This window comes from Narcine bancroftii, chromosome 5, assembly GCF_036971445.1.
Source record: "Narcine bancroftii isolate sNarBan1 chromosome 5, sNarBan1.hap1, whole genome shotgun sequence".
NCBI classification, from domain to species: Eukaryota; Metazoa; Chordata; class Chondrichthyes; order Torpediniformes; family Narcinidae; genus Narcine; species Narcine bancroftii.
The window spans coordinates 231125722-231148975 of NC_091473.1; the positions used below are offsets into that span (position 1 = coordinate 231125722).

General features: G+C 42.5%; 1 protein-coding gene across 5 annotated transcripts in view; it reads left to right on the plus strand.

Moving 5' to 3' along the window:
- The window catches only part of LOC138765024 (protein phosphatase 1 regulatory subunit 12A-like), a 207937-nt gene that overhangs the window by 90300 nt on the left and 94383 nt on the right, over window positions 1-23254 (plus strand). For all 5 annotated transcript variants that reach the window (XM_069941647.1, XM_069941649.1, XM_069941651.1 and 2 more), the window contains 6 exons: window positions 624-783; window positions 2707-2851; window positions 5703-5777; window positions 16989-17068; window positions 18721-18872; window positions 21460-21578. In XM_069941647.1, the coding sequence (XP_069797748.1) occupies window positions 624-783; window positions 2707-2851; window positions 5703-5777; window positions 16989-17068; window positions 18721-18872; window positions 21460-21578 (731 nt within the window). The remainder of the gene's footprint in view (window positions 1-623; window positions 784-2706; window positions 2852-5702; window positions 5778-16988; window positions 17069-18720; window positions 18873-21459; window positions 21579-23254) is intronic.

Consider the following 23254-nt stretch of genomic DNA (forward strand, 5'->3'; position numbering starts at 1 on the left):
AGTGGCAGCATTTCATATAAATTTTCTTGATTGGGAGAGTTTTGCCTGTGATGTACTGGACTGGTACTTTTGCAGTGCTTTCCGCTTAGAGGTATTGGTACCCCCATACCAGGCCATGATGCAGCTTTGTTTTAACTATATATTTGTAGAGGTTTGCCAAGTTTAATCATACTATTATCAAACATCTGCAAACTCCTGAGGCAGTAGAGGTGATGACGTGCTTTCTTCATAGTACTATCTTGGGTCCACGAAAGGTCTCCTGAAATAGTGTTTCCCAAGAACTTAAATTTGCTCACCCTCTCTGCCTCCCTAATCTCTCCCACCCCCCCCCCCCCCCCCACCATGATCATTGGATCGTCCACCTCCAGTTTTCCATTCCTAAGGTTTACATACAGCTTATTGGTTTTGATGGCATTATTATTGAGTGAGGGAATGATGTTAGTATGGAAGGGGGAGAAATAATTATTACATTTGAGTATGTGGAATAAAGGTATGTGACTAAACAGTGTAATGAGAATGCATCAAATGTCATAATTATACAATACTGTATTTTGTTTTTGATTATTGCTTTTTTTTGGAAAAAAAAGTACTTTTTAAAACTCAGTTTGGTTTTCCTGCTCTAGGAATTGATGTTGAAGCAGCAAGGAAAGAAGAGGAAGACAGAATGCTGCAAGATGCGAGGCAGTGGTTGAATAGTGGTAAAATAGAGGATGTGAGAAACACCAAGTCAGGTGGTACAGCTCTGCATGTGGCTGCTGCCAAAGGCTATTTGGAGGTTTTAAAGTAAGTTACTGAGAGGTGAAAAAAATACCATGAATTGCAAGTTAATTGAACTACTGTTAAGGTTTTGTCATTTTCACTTGATATGTTATCTTCAGCTTTGACTTGATTTGCTGGAAGTCTATATACTAGTGTTAAGTTGAGATGGCAAACTTAAAAAACATGCTATCTTGATTTGATGTATAAACTCACAAATCTATGCTGCTGCTTTGTTTTTGCTTTCTGTTTTATAGATGGTAAATTCAATTCCTCCTAAATCCATCTACACTAGAGCAACTCTCATAACATGGGTGAGGGACTGAGCACGTGTGTCTATAAAACTTTACCTGTGTTTGAGAGAGGTAGCTCTACATAATCCAAATGTAAAATATTTATTTTTGCTGTGCAGAATATTTTCTGCTGGAACTGTGTGGCAATTTATTTCTGCACCACTAGGAAATGTAAATCCTATTTTAATATGGATATGACCGTTCATTAGTACATATTATTAGAAATTAAGCTAATTTCTGGCTTCCTGTCTACAAAGAACACCAATGTAGCCAGCACAAAAAGTAGTTTAAAAGAAAGCTTCTCCAACTCTTGCAAATTCTGTAAAAAAAAAAAAAAAAAAGTTGCCATGTATACCCACACTTGTGCCCACACCTCCTCCCTCACCACAATTCGGGCCTCAAACAATTCTTCACTTGTGTATCCTCAGGAGTGATCTACTGCATTTGTGCTCCCTTTGTGGCCTTCTCTACATCGGAGAGACGGGGCACTAGCTGGGAGAAATCACTTTGCTGAGCATCTTCGCTCTGTTTGCATCAGTGGCAGGGATCTACCAGTGGGCAACCAACTCTGCGTATCACTCCCATACTCGCATGTCTGTCCATGACCTCGTAGCATCCCTCTAAAACCACCCCTAAATTGGAGGATCAACACTTGATTTTCTGGCAGGGCACTCTGCAACCAGATGGCATTAACATCAATTTCTCTGGTTTCTGCTAACCAACTCTCCCTTCCCTTTCCCCTTTTCTTCTTTCCCTTAGCTTTCCATCCCTTTCCCTCTCTATTCAGAGGCATCCCTCCTCCGCCTGCTTGTTGCTTGTTCCACCTCCTGCCTCTCCCCACTCCTCCCCCTACCATTTTGTTTGGATGCCTGCCAACATTTTTCCATACCTTGATGAAGGGCTCAAGCCTGAAACGTTGGTTATTTTTCTTTATCTTTTCTTATATAAAGGACACTTTGACCTGCTGAATTCCTTCAACATTGTGTATTTACTTCAACCATGGTGTCTGCAGACTTTCGTGCTTTACTTTGGTCATGTTCAGAGATTAAATTTACTAGACTTGCATTCATTAGCGCATAGAGAAATGAGAGGGATCTAATTGAAACATGCATTATGTGGACAGACTAGATGTGAAAAGGATGTTTTATTTTGTGATGTCTAGAACAAAGGTTCGTGGTTTCACTTAATGGCACTTTCAGATTTTGGATTGAGAAGAGAAGTTTCTTCATTCAGCATTGTTATTGAAGTGACCTGGTTGCAAAATATTTTTAAAAGGCATCAGTGAATGTGGTCAGAGTTGGAATGATATTAAGTTAGCTGTGGTTACAATCTTGGAGCAGGATTGATTGACCTTTTCCTGCTCCTACTTTTTGCTTCCATGTTTGAAATAGCAGGTTGAGAAACATAGAAAGAAACAGGGCAATGAACTAAGGACCTGAAGGATTGCTCCTTTCTCAAAAACCATCGTGTTCTTCCCAGATGCAGCCTGACCTGATTAATTTTTTTCTCCCCCCCCCCCCCCCCATTTCTCTCTATCACTGCCTATGCGCATTCCCTTGAGTTTTGCTTTCAGATGGTCCAAATAAACTAGTAGGTGAAGGGAATGGAAGGCAGAAGAAATGGCAATGGATTTTGAAACTTGGCTTTATTTTTCAAGGCTGCTAATTCAAGCTGGATATGATGTGAATATCAAGGACAATGATGGCTGGACACCACTTCATGCTGCTGCTCACTGGTGCAAAGAGGAAGCCTGCCGAATCCTTATTGAGAATTTTTCAGACATGGATGCTGTCAACAAAGTGGTCAGTTGCATCCTAATGATTATGTTGCAATCATTTATAAAGCTTAGTTTTTCAGGTGTTGTGAATTGATATTTATTGAGAAATAGGCTGAAATTGTTGTAATTTATTTTGCATCAGATACTGAACCAGCCAAAGAGAAGCAAATCTTAAAAAATGCAACCAATCATCAGTAACTTGTTTTTTCCCCTCTGCTATAACAGATTGAATCAGAGTGGTCTATTTAATAATATCCTTGCTATCCAGGGAACATTTATAGGACATGCAATGAAAAGAGGTCACACCACTTCTACCTGAAAAACTAACATTGCTTAAGTTTTATTGGAATGCCTGAAAATCTGTGTAAAGCTGCTAGCATTTACCATGCGTTACAAGGAAGTTTGCAAAATATGTGCAAACCTCGGTGGGCTGACCTGGCTTGGCGGCAGGTCCCACTTGGGGTTAAGCAGAGTACAGTGTCGGAGCACGGACATTCCAAATTTCCCACCACTTAAGCGGGTTAACCTGCAGACTGAACCTTGCCAGGCATGGCAATCCCTGTCAATTAACATTGACATAATTGCTGTGAAAGATAACTTGAAACTTTTAATCGTATTTACTTCAAGATTTTAAAAAATGTTTAAGCATGTTTAGGATTTTTTTAAGTATGCTTAAATAAGTGAAACAAAGAATAAAACCTAAAAGGAGCAATAAAATGTCCTTTGCAATTAGGGTTAAGAAGAATCCTAAGGCATTTTGTATGTCTGTTAGGAGTGAGGAAGTGAATAGGGAAAGGATAGGTCCTCTCAAGAATCAAGGAGATAATTTGTGCTTGGGTCCAGAGGAAGTGGGCAAGATCACTTTGTCTCAATGTTCACTGAGGAGAAGAACCTGGGTAATGTTGAGATCAAGGAGGGATATATTGAAATTCAAGGGCACCTTGATATTAAGAAGGCAGTGGTGTTGTGTCTTCTGGAAAAACAGGCGAATGTCTCCAGAATCTGATTAAAAACATATCCCAGTATATTAATGGAGGAGATTGAGGTAACCATATAACCACTTACAGCACAGAACAGGCCAGTTCGGCCCTACTAGTCCATGCTGTAGCAAATCCCCACCCTCCTAGTCCCACTGACCAGCACCCGGTCCATACCCCTCTAGTCCCCTCCTATCCATGTAACGATCCAGTCTTTCCTTAAATGTAACCAATGATCCCGCCTCGACCACGTCTGCCGAAAGCTCATTCCACATCCCCACCACCCTCTGCGTAAAGAAATTTCCCCTCATGTTCCCCTTATAATTTTCCCCCTTCAATCTTAAACCATGTCTCTAGTTTGAATCTCCCCCTTTCTTAATTGAAAAAGCCTATCCACATTTACTCTGTCTGTCCCTTTTAAAATCTTAAACACCTCTATCAAGTCCCCTCTCAATCTTCTACGCTCCAGAGAAAAAAGCCCCAGTCTGCACAACCTTTCCCTGTAACTCAGACCCTGAAATCCTGTCAACATTCTCGTGAACCTTCTCTGCACTCTCTCTCTATTTTGTTTATATCTTTCCTATAATTTGGTGACCAAAACTGTACACAGTACTCCAAAAATGCCTTGTACAATTTCATCATAACCTCCCTACTCTTGAATTCAGTACTCCGATTTATGAAGGCCAACATTCCAAATGCCTTCTTCATTACACCATCTACCTGAGTATCAGCCTTGAGGGTACTATTTACCATAACTCCTAAATCCCTTTGTTGCTCTGCACTCCTCAATTGTCTACCATTCAATGTATATGACCTATTTAAATTTGCCTTTCCAAAATGTAGCTCCTCACATTTATCTGTATTAAATTCTGTATTGACAGAGATCTTTGAATCCTCTTTAGCCAAGGGCAAGATACACGTGGCAGGCTAAAGGATGTGGAAGCTTTGGAATGGGTACAGCAGAGGTTCACTAGGATATTGCCTAGCTTGTAAAGTATTAGTTATAAGGAGAGGGATAAACTTGTTTTCTGTGCCACATTGGGTAGGTTGTCAGTCTTTTTCCCTGGTGGCAATGTCAAATACTAGGGGGCATAGTTCTGAGGTGAAAGGCATAAAAAGTTTAACGTATATTTGTGAGGCAAGTTTTTTTTTAAACAAAAATTGTATGTGCCTGTAATGTGCTGCCAGGAGTGGTGATAAAAGCAGCGTTTAAGAGGCATTTAGATAGACACATGAACAGGCAGGGAAAGGAGTGACAGACCATGAGGCAGATGGGATTAGTTAGATTGGTATCATGATTAGGGCAGACATGCTAGGCCAAAGGGTGTGTTCCTGTACTGCACTGTTCAATGTTTAATTTATTTTAAACTTGAATAACAACTTTGAATCAAAAACTATGCAGTAAGCCTCGATTGTCTAGGTTTTCTTATTTCTTGGTGGGGAAATTTTTTAGACGTATCCACATGACAAATTTAAATCAAGTAAGGCTTTGCTGCTACATGGGGCTTTCACATTTAGGATTGGACACCAGAAAGGCTGCATCAAATGATGTGACTTTTTTTTTCTAAAAGCACAGCAACAAGCTTTAGTCCATTGAGATGTAAAGTCTTTATTCAAATTACTAAATAAAAGAGCACGAAATTGCTAAGAATGTGCAAACTGCTTGGTGAACTGCTAAGAGTGGCACAAGGACGTTCTTGAGCATTGGCTTTGTCCATTTGTTGTCCTTTTAAATGAGGAAATGTTCCTTCAGCATATTTTTCTTTCCATAATGGCATCCTCATTTTTTTTTTTGTCTAGCTACCTGAGAACTGCAGACATAAAGCTAGATTCTAAAACTTAAATTTGTTTGACTCGTAACTGGAATCTTGGATGAGGTTATCTGCATCATATTTTCAGGGGCAGGCTCCTTTTGACTTAGCTGATGAGAGCATTATTGAACATTTGGAGGATCTCCAGAAGAAACAGAATATTGTAAGTGATTTATTTGTATCTTTCTTCCTCATTTAATAGTATAAGAATAACAGTTTGGTTGTTCGGAACAATTAATATGATCAGTTGTACATGGGTTTTTCCCTTTTTTGTTTTTTATGTGGATAAGTCTGCTAATTGTTAAATCTTCAGATGAATCGACTTTCATAATTATAAGGACATCTAAATTGAAATTGCACACATGCACCTGCTAGCTTAAAAAAACTAATAAATTCATGCTCTTGATCTGGTATCTTTTAACAAAAGTGCTTATTTTAAATGGCATCAAATCACCTGGGAATGGACCGCCTAGGTTGGGTGTATCATTCCTGGGATCATCTGTTACCTGTGCTGATTAGCCCAGTGTGAAAGGGACATGGACTCTCCAGGGACAAAGTGGCACGTTGATGATGTTTTTGCATGAGTGCAGGTACGTGAAGGAAACAAAAGATTAAAAAGAAGGTATAAACTTTGTACTCAATTCTAAATCATGATCAATGTATTATGATCTTGTACTTAAAATTGATCATGCCTAATATAACATAATTAAGCATTATGTACAGCACTAGATGAACCCTTCAGCCCCTGTTGTTCTGCCAACCTATATAAAGCTTAAAATTTATAAAGGTCTGTTGGAAGTGGTAGTGGCAATAAAAACATTTAGGTGCACAATTCATAAAGACCCTGTAAAGGTGCGGGGGGGGGGGGGGGGTGGGGGGGGGGGGGAAGAGAGAGATATGGCAGACCTGCCGTACCACAAAAAGAGGGGAGGGGTAGTCACAAAGACAGGATGTAATAGGTGGAGGAGGTAGAGGATGGCAGCGATTGAAGGAAGGAGGAAAGGCTTGGTGAAAGGAGGGGGAAGGGAAGGAGGAGAACTGGAAAGGGGAGGGAGTAGATGAGAGCAGGTTAGCAGAAACCGGAAACGTCAATGTTAATGCCATCTGGCTACTACTATCTATCACTGTGTCTGCAAGCAGCAGAAGTCATCCACTTGTAACTCTCATGTCAAGGTTAGTAGATTTCAGATTATAGGACAGCTTCATGCAACTTGCTCTTGAATATTAACCCTAGACTTTTTTGGTGACTTTTTTTCAAACCATCTTGTTAAAAATATGATTACAGACTTTCATAATTTCAAGATTAGCCATTCCTATTCTCTTTTGTTAGAAACCTACAGCATAGAATACAGGCCATTTGGCCCTTCATGTCTGTGCGGAAACATCATTCCGTTAGCCCCATTGACCTGGACCCATTCCATAACCCCTCCAGACCACTCCTATCCATGTATCTATCCAAATTATTCTTAATACTTAGGAGTGAGCCCTCATTTCAGAATCAGAATTTATTGTCATGAACAAGTCATGACATTTGGTGTTTTGTGGCAGCAGCATCGTGCAAACATTAAAATTATTAACCATCTTACAACATTACTATAAATTTTTTTTAAAAATTAGTCGTGCACAAAAAGTAAGGCAGTGTCTTTGGATCATTGGTTATTCACAAATCTGATGGCAGCGGGGAAGAAGCTGTCCTTGTGCCGTCGAGTGCTCGCCTTTAGGCGACCTGGTTGCTGAATGAAGAGGGTGTGACCTGGGTCTGGGGGTCTTTGAAGATAGAGGCTGCTTTTTTTAAACACTGCCTCATGTAGATGGAGTGAGGTCTGGTGCTTGTAATGTCGCAGGCCGTGTTAACAGCCATCTGGAGTTTATTCTTGTCCTGAGAGTTTACCATGTCAGCTCATTCCACACTCCCACCACTCTGAGTGAAGAAGTTCCCCATAAACCTTTCCCTTTTCGCCCTAAAGCCATGTCCTTTCGTACTCTCATTTACTCTGTCTATTCCCTTCAAATCTTGTAAACTGCTATCAAATCTCCCCGCATTCTTCTATGTTCTAAGGAATAAAGTCCAACCTGTTTAATCTTTGCTTGTAACTCAACTTCTGAAGACACTGCAACATCCTAGTAAATCATCTCTGCTTTCTTTTGATCTTACTGATATCCTTCCTGTAGTTTGGCAACCAGCACTGTACACAATACTCCAAATTTGGGCTGACCAGTGTCTTATGTAACCTCACCAAAACATCCCAACTCCTGTATTCAGTATTTTGATTTATGAAGGACAAGATGCCAAAATCTTTCTTTATAACCCTGTCTACATGTGACGCCACTTTCAGGGAATAATGTACAGGTACTCCCTGACTTAGGACTTATGCAACTTGTTACCATCGCACATATGACCAAATTTTTGAAAAAAATACTGTACAGGTAGTATTGTCCTTGCTGGGGGCCTGATATATCTGCTCCTGCTGGGAGGCTGACGTCCCTGCGGGTAACTAGAGGCAGCGTTGTGATTTGAAATGCATGCGCAAATTGCCGTCACTCTCTATCCTTTTACAATCTCTCCCTCCCCAGCAGTGGTAATCTGCATACACGTTCCAAAAAAAAAGACATTCGGTCCGTCAAAGCACGTTTTTCTTGACATCACTACAAGAGGAGCACTGAAATGAAAGAAAAAATACAAAATTTACATGATTATGGTGAAAATTGGATCTATCTATGGAAAATAACTCCTCTAGCGAGAGCTGGCCTTAGAGGCTACCGTGTTGTATCTGACAAACTATAACAGGAATACAGGGCAATTCTGATACATGTCCATTCCAAGATGTGACCGGTCCATTAGAACGGAACACAATTGTATGCCGGGAGTATTCTCAGATCCCTTTGTTCCTCTGTATGCCTCAGTGCCCTACCATTTACTAGGTATGTCCTTCCCTTGGTTTGTCCTTCCAAAATTCAATATCTCATACTTGTCTGCATTAAATTCCATCTGCCATTTTCTGTCCCATTTTTCTATTTGGTCCCGATTCCTCTGCAAGCTTTGAAAGCCTTCCTCTGTGTCCACAATGCCTCCAATCTTAAGTGTCGTCAGCAAACATGCTGATCCAATTTCCCACACTCTCATGCAGATCATTGATATAGACGACAAAAAATGGTCTCCAATCTGAGAAGCAATCATCCACGACCACTCTCTGTCTTCTCCCCCTTCAGCCAATTTTGATTCCATTTTACAACCTCTCCATGGATACCCAGTGTTTCAACTTTCTGAACTAACCTCCCAGGTGGGTTTATTGTCATTAAAATCATGCCCTCTTCCCTCCTTTGCCCATGGACTCACCTACATAGCTCTGTCTGCTCATGGCGATGAGCTAGCCATATGAATAATGTTAATCAGTGGAGCAGCGAAACCTGTTGGTGTTCCTTCTCATTTGTGGGATAATATTTGAGTGCTAGGGAACCTGCCTGGTTCCATTCTTAATGCAAGGGTGTCCCGGCATGCGGCTGCCCATGCATTTTGGATCATGCGCATACTGGGAGCACTCATGCTTGCTGGAATAGCAAGGGAGAGTTTATTGGCATACCTGGCAGGGTGTCATCCAACTAGCTGGGGTGTCGACAGACATTTTGGGGGCAGCACAGTTAGTGTAGCGGTTAGCGCAACACCTTTACAGTGCCAGTGATTGGGACCGGGACCTGTACTGTCTGTAAGGAGTCTGTATGTTCTCCCCATGTTTGCATGTGTTTACCCCGGGGGCTCTGGTTTCTTCCCACTATTCAAAAGCTTACCGAGAGGGAGCGGGTGTAGGTCAATTGGATGTAAATTGGGCAACATGGATTAATGGGCTGAAATGATCTGTTACCATGTCTAAGTAAATAATATGAATTATGTGAACAGGATATTGACAGCCAGAAAAGGGTTTTTGGATAAGAGTAGTTTCTCACCATAGTTACAGCACATTGCAAATCATTTTCAGAATCTTGCATGTATTGGTTAAACTGGGATGGATATGGCAAGGTTCATGCTGCAGAACTTGTGAAACTGTTCAAAAGGTTTAATTCACTAGATTCAAAGTCCTCAATTCCCTTTTTAATTCATGAGTGGTAGTGTGAAAGACAGGCGGCTATTTTTCATTTTGTTTGGTATCTGGTAGTACTTGCACATCTATATTGGTTCGGATATTGAGAATGAATTTTTAAACATGGTGTGGAATGGGTATTCTGAAATTCAATATCTTGCCACTAAGCATCGTACCCTCCAGACAAATTGAATTAGTAGGCAGTCCTTTGAACTGTTTGAAAGTAGTGCGGTAATGCAAAGAAATGATACGTACCCTTTAGCCATTGTTGGCTGTGTGGCGGAATGCCATTAGGAAGGCGAACCGGCTCCACTTGTCATGCACGCAGTGGGGCAGCCGGCCAAAATGGCACAGTCAGGGGTGGGGGGGGGAGATTTCCTCCCAACCTCGGCATCGGGCTCAGAACCCCGCGCTGGGGGACCCATGTGATGCCCTAGTGACGTCGGTGGGGGGGCCCCCAGTGCCGTCCTCAGCCAAGACCAGCCAGGCAGTTTGCAATAAATCAGTTTTTGCTCACTGAACTCAACCCATCTGGTTGTGCGATCCTTCAGTTAGCAGTGTAGCTGCCACTACAATTGGTGTCCCCGACAAGTTCAAACGTCTTTAAACCTGGCATGAACGACCCTTCGACCAACTCTTTAGCCATCAAGCTTCCTGACTTCTGGGTTCAGGAGCCAGAGACCTGGTTCAGCCACGCAGAGGCTCAGTTTCACCTCCGCCAGATTTCCTCGGATTCGACCAAGTTTTACCAGGTGGTTGCCGCCCTCGACCAGGCCACTGCCAAATGAGTGCTGCACCTCGTTCAGCACCCACCTGCGGAAGATAAATATGGGACCATCAAGCAGTTGCTCACCGGCTCCCTCAGCCTCTCCAGGTGCCAGCATGCCGCTCGGATGCTGTACCTCGACGCTTTGGGGGACAGACTCGAATCGAGCTGATGGACAAGATGCTCGCGGTCATTGGCGATCACACCAACTGCCCACTCTTGAATGCATCTTCCTTGACCATCTGCCTGAAGACATCCGGCCATTACTGTCCAGGAGAGCTTCGTCGACCCTAGGAAGGTCACTCAAAAGGCTCAGGAGCTACGGCTCGATCGATTCCCGGAGGGCTCAGCAGTCCAGCAGGTTACGGGTCATGGGCATGACCACACCAAGCCTTCCTGTGGTCATGGGCATGACCACACCAAGCCTTCCTGTAGCACTGCGGCAGAACACCCGGCCCCTACAGGGGCCTCAAAGAGCATAGCCAGAAGCAAGTCACCCACTTCAGACCTCTGCTTCTTCCACCAGCGCTGGGGAGCCAAGGCTCGGAAGTGTCGTCCGCTCTGCTCGTTCCAGGGAAATGAGCAGGCTGGCTGCTGTTAATGGCTGCGGCGGCTGGCCAAGAACACAGCCTTCTCTATCTATGGGATTCAGTTAGTGGCCAACACTTTCTCGTTAACACTGATCTGGCCCAGATCAGTGTCATCCCAGCCACAGCCATGGAGTCCCGGAACCGGCCTCGAGGACCTCTGCTCCGTGCACCCAATTCGACAAAGATCCGAATGTATGGAGACAAAACAGTCTACTTCCTGATCAGCCAGCGGAAGTTCTCGTAGAGGTTCACCATTTCGTCCCTTTCAACCGCCATCCTGGGTGTCGACTTCCTCCTCACCCATGGACTCCTGGTCGACACTCGAGGTAAGCGACTGGTAGATGCCCGTACCTTCCAATCCGTTCGCCTCAAAGCCTCCTGCACAGAGCAGCCGCAGATGGCCATGGTCAGCATGCCCAAGGACTAGTTTCAGCGTATTCTGGATGAGTTCCCAATCCTCCCCAAGCCACAGTTCTCCGCCGCCTCACCACGCCACGGGGTGTTTCATTACATCCCCACCCAAGGCCCGCTGGTCCACGCCAAGGCACGCCGGCTCCCGCCGGATAAGCTCCAGATAGCAAAGGAAGAGTTCTCGCATCTGCAGGAGCTGGGGATCATTCGATGCTTTGACATTCCTTGGGCCTTACCACTCCACCTGGTCCCGAAAGCCTCCGGCAGCTGGCGCCCCTGCGGAAATTATCAACAGCTTAACGACGCGACAGTACCTGACCGTTACCTGATCCCTCACATCCAAGACTTAACGGCCAACCTGCATGACACGAGGGTATTCTCCAAGGTCGACTTGTTGTGCGGGTATCACCAAATCCCGGTGCACCCCGAGGACATAACCAAAATGGCCATCATCACCCCTTTCATCTTGTTTGAGTTCCTATGCATGCAGTTTGAGCTTAAGAATGCCACCCAGACCTTCCAGCACATTATGGACACAATGGGCAGGGATTTGAATTTCATATTCATTTACCTGGATGACATCCTTGTCGCCAGCAGAGACTGGGCACAACACAAGTCTCACCTGCGCACCCTCTTCTCCAGACTGGCCGACTTTGGCCTAATGATCAATCCGGCCAAGTGCCAGTTCGGGAAAGAGTCCATACAGTTCCTGGGCCATACCATCACGATCAAAGGAGCCACACCTGCCACTACAAAGGTCACTGCAATCAGGGAGTTCCCACGCCCGGACAACCTCAAGAGGCTACAGGAGTTCTCTGGTATGGTCAATTTCTATAACCGCTTCATTCCAGGCGCTGCACTCATCATGCAGCCGCTCTTCACCCTCATCGCAGCCAAACACTCGCCTGGACTCCAGAGACCAGCAGGGCATTTGAAGCCTCGAAAGATGCCCTCGGAAAGGCTACCCTGCTTGTCCGCCCATGGTCTGACCTGCATATGGCGCTCTCCGTCGATGCCTCTGCCACAGCTGTCGGCGTCGTCCTGGAGCAGCAGGTGAATGGATAGTGGAAACCACTGGCATTCCTTAGCTGACTTCTCCACCCGCCCGAGCGCAAGTATAGCGCTTTCGATTGTGAGTTGCTGGGCATGTACCTGGCGGTGCGTCATTTCCACTATTTCTACCGACTACAAACCCCTCACTCAGGCGCTCGCTATGGCAAGAGATCCCTGGTCGGCCCTCCAACAGTGTCACCTCTCCTTCGTGTCGGAGTTCACCACCGACATTCAGCACAAAGCAGGGAAAGACAACATGGTCGCCGACGCACTCTCACAAGTGGCCATTTGCGCGCTGACACCTGGCCTCGACTTTGACCAGCTCGCCCGAGACCAGAAGTCCGATGAAGAGACGCCGGCCTTCAGGACTGCCATCATGGGCCTGCGGTTTCAGGACCTCCCGACTCCTCATAGTGAGGGGACTGTCCTGTGTAATGTCTCCATGGGCACTCCGTGATCAATGGTTCCCCAGCAGTGGCGCAGGCAAGTCTTCCACCATATCCATGACCTTTCCCACCCTTCCATCAGGTCCACGGTCCGTATGGTGGCAGAACGTTTCGTCTGGCACGGGCTTCAGAAGTAGATTGCGGACTGGGCCAGAACCTGCACCCATTGCCAGCTTTCCAAGGTACACAGGCACACCAGAGTGCCTGTACAAGATTTTGAACACGTCCGGGAACGGTTCAGCCACATACATGTGGACATCGTCGGACCCTTACCTGTTTCCCGAGGTAACAGTTACGTTTTCACAGTGGTAGACCGCACCACTCGCTGGCCTGAGGCGATCCCAATGCCAGATGCCTCCATGGACTCCTGCTCCCGAGCACTTTTGAACGGTTAGGTTTCCCGGTTTGGCATCCCAAACCACCTCACCAGCGATCACGGTGTCCAGTTCACCTCTGCGCTCTGGGCACAGCTCGCCAGCAGGCTGGGGATCGAGCTACATCACACCACAGCCTATCACCCACAGGCCAATGGACTAGACGAGTGATTGCACTGCCACCTTTAGTTGGCACTTATGGCCCGCCTCACCGGCCCCGACTGGGTAGATAAGCTGTCTTGGGTGCTCTTGGGCATCCGCTCGACACCCAAAGACGACCTACAGGCGTCATCAGCCGAGCTGGTCTTCGGTGCACCGCTAGCCCTAGCCAGTGAGTTCGTCAACGCATCTCACAAACCCCAGCAGTCACCGCATGGTCTACTTCCCCACCTCCGGGCCTGGTTGGATTTCTTCACACCCCCACCGGCGCCCAGACATGGCACATGGGCCTCTTACGTCCCCAACGAGCTGTACTCCACAGACAGAATACGTTTTTATCAGGTGGGACCCACCACAGCACCTCTACAAAGACCATACAAAAGGCCGTACAAAGTCGTCCAGCATTCAAGATCCACTTTCACACTGGACATGGGTGGTAAGAGGGAACTGTTTACGGTGAACAGGTTAAAGCCAGCCCACCTTGACCCCACCGAACCAGTAGTTGTGGCCCAACCTAAAAAGCGAGGTTGCCCGGCAAAAGACATTGGCGTCGGTTCTGGGCGGGGGGGGGGGTGGCGAACTTGCCCTGCTTGTCACGCACGCGGCGGGATAGCTGGCCAAAATGGTGCCATCAGGGATTTCCTCCCGACCTCGGCACCGGGCCCAGCAGCCCGTACTTGGGGACCCATGTGATGCCCTAGTGACATTAGGGCCCCCCAGCTCGGTTCTCAGCCAGGTCGAGGCTGGGAGTATAAGACCAGCCAGGCAGCCTGCAATAAATCAGTTTTTGCTCACTGAACTCAACCCGTCTGGTTGTGCGATCCTTCAGTTAGCAGTGTAGCCACCGCTACAGCATAAAGTTTTATCAGTGGAGGTAAAAAAAAATACAAACCAGACATTTTTGCTCTTGTTTAGTTGGGGAATTTTTTTTGTTAATCAGAGTAAGAAGTGAAAATTCAATCTATGATTAGTATGCAAAGACTTGGAACCAAAATAATTATTATCAGTATCCTCATTGTGTTGTTCTGGGTTGTGGAACTAGTTTTTTGTTTTATAAACTGCAAAATGGACCGAATTAAAATCTGTTTGACAAATAGACTTTCATCAATTTGACTGGAAGTCTCCAGAAGCAATGTACAGTACAACTCCAATTAACCAAAATCGGATTCTCCTAAATCCTCAATTATCTGAATTTTTAAAAAAAAATTGGATAAATGGGTATATCCCAAACAAATCAGAACTCGTCATTTGTTGGAAATTATTTTGGAGCTGAACTGACTGGGGACCTTGAGCTCCTGGCAGTGGTGAGGGACCTTGCGTTCCCAGGTAGGAATGGGGCCTTGGTAGGAAAGATCAGTGATCATCAGTGCCCAGCACTTTTTTTTTAATGAGAATTAAACATTATTTTAATGCTTTAAAAGCCTTCCCTTGTTATTTGTGGTTGTATAAACTCTGTTACTAGTGATTTGCTATTGCTCCAAAAATAAGTTTATCCAAAATGGGCAAGGTCCTGACCATTTTGGATAATTGGAGTTGTACTGTACTTATGCTCAGTCAGCCTTTCTTCAGTGCTTCCATTGCATCTTTTACTAAAATCTGGTCGCTATGACTGTTCTTTTTTTGTATGCTTCAAGAACAATCTGCTGAATTTGTATTTTATAATTTCCCTTTGAAATGCTATGTACAAATTATTTGACAATTTTGCTATTAATTGACGAATCCTTACATTGGGAAAAATCTGTTTTTGATTTTGAATGTTGAGGGCTTTATTGGCCCAATTGAATGTATCATTAACCATTGGTTTCTTAAATAATTTAATAATCAAGATATAATTGCAGAAATTCCTCAGGGCAGTGTTCTTGGGCTAATCATCTTCAGCCGCTTAATCAGTGACCTTCCTTCATATGGTCATAAGGGGGATTTTTGCTGCTGGTGACTTCAAAGTGTTCAATTCTATTTGAAACTCAGCAAATGAGGTAGTACACACCTCCCTGCAGTGAAAATAGACACATAACATGGGCAAGTAATATTCATGCAACTTCTGTGCTTGGCCCTTGTCCACTTGGACAAGAAAGTGCAACCACTCTACCCTTGACATTCAATGCCATTACTTTCACTAAATTACTCATACTAGATGTCATGGAAACCACCATTGATCAGAAACTCAACTGGACAAGCCATACAAGTACCATGGCTACAAAGATGCCTTCCAAGCCATTCAAGTACAAAGCAGGAGTGGAACAAAATACTCTTTTACTCAGCTAGATGACTACAGCTAATGTTCATGAAGTTCAATGCCCTCCAGCGTGCAACAGCCTGCTTCATTGATATACCTTCCGCCATGATGTTCATACCCTCCACCATCAGTGGACAGACATTACAGCGAATACATCTGCAAAATGCATCACAGTTGCTCTCCAAGGCCACTTTGATCTAGCCTTCCAAACCCAGGAACCTTTTCACCAGAAACTTTTAAGGATTTCAGACCATTAACTGCTCCAATGTGCACCCAATCATGACTTGGAAATGTGATTTCCAACATCACTGGGTTCAAACCCCAGAAAGACTTCAAGAGCAGCTCATTATCAGGTTTCAAGGATCTTTAGGGTTGGCCAATAAATACTGACTTCACCAGCAGTACCCACATTCAAAAATATTAATGCATTCATATTTGCATTAATAAAATGTTTGTGGAAGCTGGTTGTATTTATAACATATTGTTTACCCATAAAATAAAAATGAATGAAGATTTGAATCTGGAACAAAAATTGAACTGCTGGAGGAATTCAGTGGGTTGAGTGGGAATTTCAGATCAAGATTCTTCAAGTTTGAGAATGAAGAAAGAAGATAGCCAGTGTAAAGAGGAGAGGGGAGTGATGGACAAATGGAGCCAGGAAAAAGTTGGGGGGTGGTGGTGGAGTTGGGCAATAGCAGTTACATGATTAGAGAAGCAGTGGTGGGGGGGGGGGAATGAATATGAAGATGGAGTGAAGTGGTTGGGGAGGGCGAGTGGAGGTTGATTAGTGGACAGACAAGCTGTAAGTGATTAGTAAATAAAGTTATAATGGGAACCATGGCTGACATGAAAAGCAGATGGAACCATATGTATAAGTACCGCGCGCTAACCGATTGCGCCACTGGAGCTCTTAGATGGAACCATATGGAGGAGAGATGCAGTAGATAGATGCAGCCACAAGAGAAAGTGGTTGAAAATAGTGATGTGATTTTGAGAGGGGCTATTGAAAATATTAAAAATTGAAGGACCAAAGTTGGATTGGAAGGTGTGAAAAATGAGAAGAAAATTCAGTGTTCATTGGGTTGTATATAACCCAGGTGGTGTTTCCATCTTCTTATCTACTTGACATTATTCACTGGTATTAAAAATATCTTGAGGAGGTGATGAGTGTTTAACTGATTTTAATTGCTTGTTTACAGAATGTGAATTAGTTTGGGTTTGTGGTCTGTAATATATCTGATTCTGTATTTTTTTTAAAAATAGCTACGCACTGAGAAACGAGCCGCGAGATCAACACTTATCGAATCAACTGTAAATTGCAAACTGCAACCCAAGCACTTAAGGTACTTCAAACAATGTCAATCACTCTATTTTCTGTGTCTTGTATAATATTCACCACTCTTGTTCTGCCTTTGAGATTTTGAAAAAGTACATAAATTTAACACAGGATTCCCATTATAACTAGTTAGTTGAAGTCATTTGATTCGTTTTTATTATTCCTTCATCTCTGAAGTTTGTTAACCATCAACATGTTGTTTGCTTTTATACTAGGCGTCTTAAGCTTTAAATGATAAATTTTAAGTTAATGGTTTATAAGCATACTGATTTTTCTTTTAGCTTTGTATTGCAATCTTGACATTAAGAATTATACAATGCACACCTCGCATTAGTCACATTTATGTTTAGTAGGCTGAGTCAGTTTTAACAGTTTACTGTTAATGCGTAGGATAAACCAGCATCATTCGTACTGGTGCCCAAGAGCAGCAGAGTGAGCCGTCTCTGACTATCTTCCAATAGCACTCACATCGACTGTGATGAAATGCTTTGAGAGATGGGTCATTTCCAGAATTAACTCCTACCCAAGTAAAGATCTGGACACTGCAATTTCACCTACCATCACAATCGCTCCATAACAGATGCTATAATTATTGGCTCCCCATTCAGCTCTGTGTCACTAAGACAACAGCAACACGTACATCAGACTGCACTGTTCATCAACTACCACTCAGCTATCTGCCCCATCATACTCTCCGTACTGGTTAACAAGCTCCAAAACCTGGGCCTCTGCTCCCCTCTCTCAAACTGGATCCATGACTTACTCATCAGAAGGCCACAGTCAGCACGAATTGGAAACAGCATCTCCTCAGTGACGGTCAACACAGATGTAGCTCAAGGATGCATGCTTACCCCACTGCTCCACACCCATGACTGTGTGAAAGCCTACAAACCTACAAATAATGTTAATTGCTTTATGGTGATCAAAGTCTCAGCAGAAACTGGAAAGGAGAGAAGATCTACACACTTTCTAGACTGAAGGTTATGTTTACAAAGGTGAGACCAATGAGAAAGCTGGCAGAATAGTGGTGTAGCAGTGTAGCTAGTACATCCATTTGACGATAATATACATTCTCGAAAGCAATCTATTTTTTGAATTCCATTGGAGAAATTTTATCTGCTTTGCAAAATTCACCAAATGATTTGGATGAAAGATAAATCCAATACAGAAAGTGATTTTCAACCTTTCTGGTTGGACCTGCTTGACGTGCTGAGAAGAGGGCTCTATGTTGAGCAAGATACCCAACTTGTTACTGCCAGTTATACCATCTGGCTCAGCTAAAATTGAAAGAACATTTTCCAGCAGGTTTAAGGTCAAAAAGTTTTGCAAATTAATACTGAAGTCTCTTCCTTGAGTCCATTTACAGTGTTTTTGGTGTGCTTACTTGTGGATATTCATTCCTCATTTTGGCCTCCCGTTCAGGCTGATCTAGGATTTCATTGTGTAGAGGATTTTGTTTAAAACTGTTGTAATCTAAAACCAAGTTTACCAATTTTTGATTCCCCCCCCCCCCCGAGCCTTCTACGATTAAAAGTGACATTAAAGAATAATAGTTATGAACCTTACTGTTGAGCATTATTGGTGATCTTCTTGTAGCATCATTAATTCAATTGTTCTGAATAACTGAGCAAATAAAGGAAACTTTCATTATTGTTACAGTAAAGACAGTCTACTTTATGAAGAAAAGGAAGCAAAACAAAAATCATTGGGACAAGAAAAAATTGATGTGGAGAGTAAAAAAGATGAATCGAGCAGCTCCAGTTCTGAAGAAGATGATGATGTTTCTGATTCCGAGTCAGAGATGGATACGGGTAAGCTGAACCGAGAATGAAATGGTAACTTGTGGAAGATACATAATGAACTGACAAGTTTGAAACTTAAACCAAAATTTGATCAAAATTCAGATGTCTCCTCCATTTTTGTCCCCGTTTCCAAATCTCCCACATCACCCATTTTCATGCCCTGTTAACAGTTTACTGTTAATGCGTAGGATAAACCAGCATCATTCGCACTGGTGCCCAAGAGCAGCAGGAACCATGCCTTGGTTCCAGCCGCCCATTTCCACTGTTGGATATCCAACCCCACCCTTGTTCAATCTGCGCTTCATTTTCCCCAAATGGTTCATGCACCTTGTTTGTAAGATTCCAACACTGATACCTTATTACTCCTGCTTCTCATCTTACAGCAGCTGTGTCCACCTTCACATTCCTTTCCCACACCCCATCTTGTTACATCTGCCTTTTTTATTTTTGTTTCAACCCATTACTCACCCCCTTCCTCATCACTTCTGTATCCCATCTTCCTACCTGTTGGGCCTTAACCCTAAACACTGAGAATTTTTCTAATTATTAACAGCAGAGAAAATTATTTTTGAGCCAGCAAATATTCACTGGAAACTTTTTATATACATGGATTTGAGCATGGTATGTCATGTTTAGCAAATCTTGTAGAGTTTTTTTTTTAGAAAGTTACCAAGAAAGTAGATGAAGGCTGTGAATGGACTTTAGTCAGACCTTTGATAAGGTCTCACATGGGAGGTTCGTTCAGAAAGTTCTGACACTGTGTATCCATGAAGAGGTTTGCAAAATGGATTTAAAATTGACTGAATGGGAGAAGGCAGAGTGGTAGTGAATGACCAACGGGAAAAATGGGCCAGTGAATGGCAGATGGAATTTAATGCAGATAAATGTGAGGTGTTGAATTTTGGAAGGACAAAACAAGAAAGGACATGCACAGTAAATGGTAGGGTATTGAGGAGTGTAGAACAGAGGGATTTGGCAATACAGAAACATAATTCCCTGAAAGTGATGTCACAGTTAGACATGGTCATAAAGGAAGCTTTTGGCATCTTGGCCTTCATAAATTAAAATATTGAGTATAGGACTTGGGATGTTATGGTGAGGTTGTATAAGATATTGGTGAGGCCAAATTTGGAGGATTGTGTGTATTTCTGGTCACCTAACTACAGGAAGGTTATCAGTAAAATTGAAAGAGTGCAGAGAAGATTTACTAGAATGTTGCTGGGTCTACAGGAGTTGAGTTACAGGGAAAGATTAAACAAGTTGGGACTTTATAGAGGTTTACAAAATGATGAGAAGTGTAGGCAGAGTAAATATGAGTAAGTTCTTTCCACTTAGATTAGGAGAGAGAGGACATGGTGAAAGGGGAAAGGTTTAGGAGGAATATTAGGGAGTGTGGAACAAGCTGCCATCTGACATAGGAAATCTGAAGTTTTATGAATAAATTGGATGGATACATGGACTAGATGCAGGTCCATGGGACTAGTGGCATAATGTTTGGCACAAATTAGAAGGGCCAAATGGGCTATTTTCTGTGTTGTAGCATTCTATGTTTCTAAATTGTCATTACGTGGTATGATTAGGCAGAAATAAACTTTCTCCATCCTTCTCTTCAATCCTCTATTGAACTAATTAAATAACATTTGAAAGTCTGGTTTTCATTTTATCCCAATTTCAATAACTATTATCTTGTAACTATCCATCAGCACAATTGATTGTTGCTGAACTTCAATTGTGTACTGTTCATAAATTTTGGTTGAGAAAAACAACATAAATAGGAGCAGACCTATTAAACCTTATCCTGCTTATTGCCCATATCTCTTAATTCCTCAATTATTTTAAAAAAAACTTCAACTGTTGGGGTAAAAATATTTAGAATTGTTTCCTTAATTTGATAGAAAACTCCTAATACTCTCAGAAGCCCTCCAAAGGCAGTGGAAAGAAAAGAATGAGTTATTTGCCCTGAGAATCTATTACTCGTTCTTTGCTTCCAAACCTTTGCAGAACATTTTTGTTGTTTAGTGACTTGGGAAACTTTCCTTTCATTTATTGAAAGTGACAGTACAATAAGCAGATGGCACCCTGATTCTATGTTAGAGAAGCTCTTGCACTTAGTACCTGAGGAATTGATTGGGTAAGAGATGTTTTGGATGTGTTGAACATGATCGAATTTATCTAACCTTGATGGATGGAAGGATATTGGTTTGAGTAGCTTGTAAGCAAGAATGGAAGTGGGTAGACAGTCCATTAAAATGGCCGAAGGGCCTACTCCAGCTCCTATTGTCTATTGTTATATTGGAGAGGGTATGGGATTAGAAATTTAGTGCCGAGTAAATATTAATATAAATTAATTTGGTTCTGGCTTGATATTTTCAATTCATGTTTTATTCCATCCTTGTGTTTAAACTAATTCATTGTTTTGATCCAAAGCCATTTTCATCAAGCTTTCAAATATTCATTCTTTCCAGAAAAGAATGAAGATATTGTAAAGCTGGCCTGAATTGTGGTTGTTAACTCCATTCATACATTTGAAATTGAGATTATTTATTTCTGTCAGGTTGACTCACTTATTCAAAATAATTTCAATTTCTTTCTGCAGATAAATCAAAGTCTTCTATCAAAAATAGTATAAACAGCAAGTTGAACAGCAATATCTCTCAACTATCTCCCACAACTGCACAGTTCACTAGATGCACAGCCACCACTACGACGAGAAAGGTAAAATGCAGTCTGATGCTTCTTTATTTCCTTTGGTACTGCAGTTTTTTTTATGACACAGAGAATAGTCAGAATACTTAATAAATATTGTCATGAAGGTCCCGGTCATCAATTTTGGATCTGCTTTTTTTATGAAAGCATCAGAAGAAAGCATTACTAATAGTTTAGACTTGAAATAACAAGTACACAGATGTTGGCTTGAACATGAATGAGCTGAACAAAGATTTAAAATAGAGATGTTGATGCAAATGAAAAGAATACATTTTTTACAACCAAGATGAGGCTTTAAAACTCAATTTGGCAGAACAGATTGTCAATAATATGTTCAAGTATACCATTGGCTCCAATCTTGTCGTTGCATTTAGATTAAATGTATAGCACCAGAAGAAATCAGCATTTAATTTCATTATTAAAATAATGGTGATTGTGAACACATGTTAATATACTTTTCACATGCCAACGATATCAATGATTTTTGCTGTAATAAGTGTGTCGTTGTATTTTGGAGTTGGAATGTGAATAAAAATCTGAGCACATCTTTAGATGGCCTAACTAAGTAAATGTGGTTCCTTGAAGCAAAGTGTTTGTGTCATCATGCTTAAAGCTGCCTTCCCAGTATTTTTTCTTCTTCAGAGTTAAGTCTGGAAATGTATTCTTTTCACCCATCCAACTTTTAAACTCATGGGAACTGAGTTTTAAGTGTAGTGGACAATATTTTTATGTGAGATTCTCAAATACCCAGTTATAGCATCAACCAAAGAAGGTTGCCCATAATTAGACTATTCCATTTGATCCTCATTCCAATTGATTGCTTTTTGAAAGAGCTGTTATTTTCTTGTTTGGAGCAGAAGAATGTTTCTTATTTATTTTTAAAAATAAATCCCAGAAGCATGTTACTTGGAAGCATATTAAAATAGAGATGCGAGCCAACTCCAGTAAGCACTAGAAATATAATGAGGGTCTTTCTATAATCATCTGACCCATTAATAGGAGAAGTGAATCAATCCTAGTGTCTTTTCTCACACCAGTGTGCTTAGCAGTGAGGCTCTAATGGTACTCGGGCACCTCCAATGGGTGATCACCTTTCCCATATCTGACATCAAGCTTCCAAAACAGGCATTTTACTCTGATCTGTGGCAGTGCCAAAAATTAGTAGGAGGATAGATCTTTTCATACTACCAAGTAAATGTGGCTTAACTGGGCAATTTACCCGGTAATCGTGCAGTGTAAAACACTTAAACTGGGAAGGTCAAATTCAACCAGGCTCAGACACATTTGTGGGGGAAGTGGGGAGAAGGGGGAGAGATGCTTTTGGAGCCTGGCCGAGTTAACTCGCTGATCACCTTCTTGCGGTGTGAAAACACGACCTGATCTTGCATTGTCACTGCTGGAGCCTAAAACGCCCCCAGTTGCCGATTGCCAAGTAATTCATACTGCAGTGTGAAAGGCTGTGGAGGAGCAGCCTTCCCAGGAACTTTACAGAGTTCCTAGGAGGGTTTGCAGGAATCAGCAGTGTAAAAAGGTTCACTGATTACACTCTGGTATCTCCAATGGGTGATCACATTTCCCATAATTGACATCAGGCTTCCAAAGCAGGCATTTTACTCTGATCTGTGGCAGAGTAAAAAAAAAATACAGTATATTCACATATAAACAAATTTTTTAAATGTAAATAA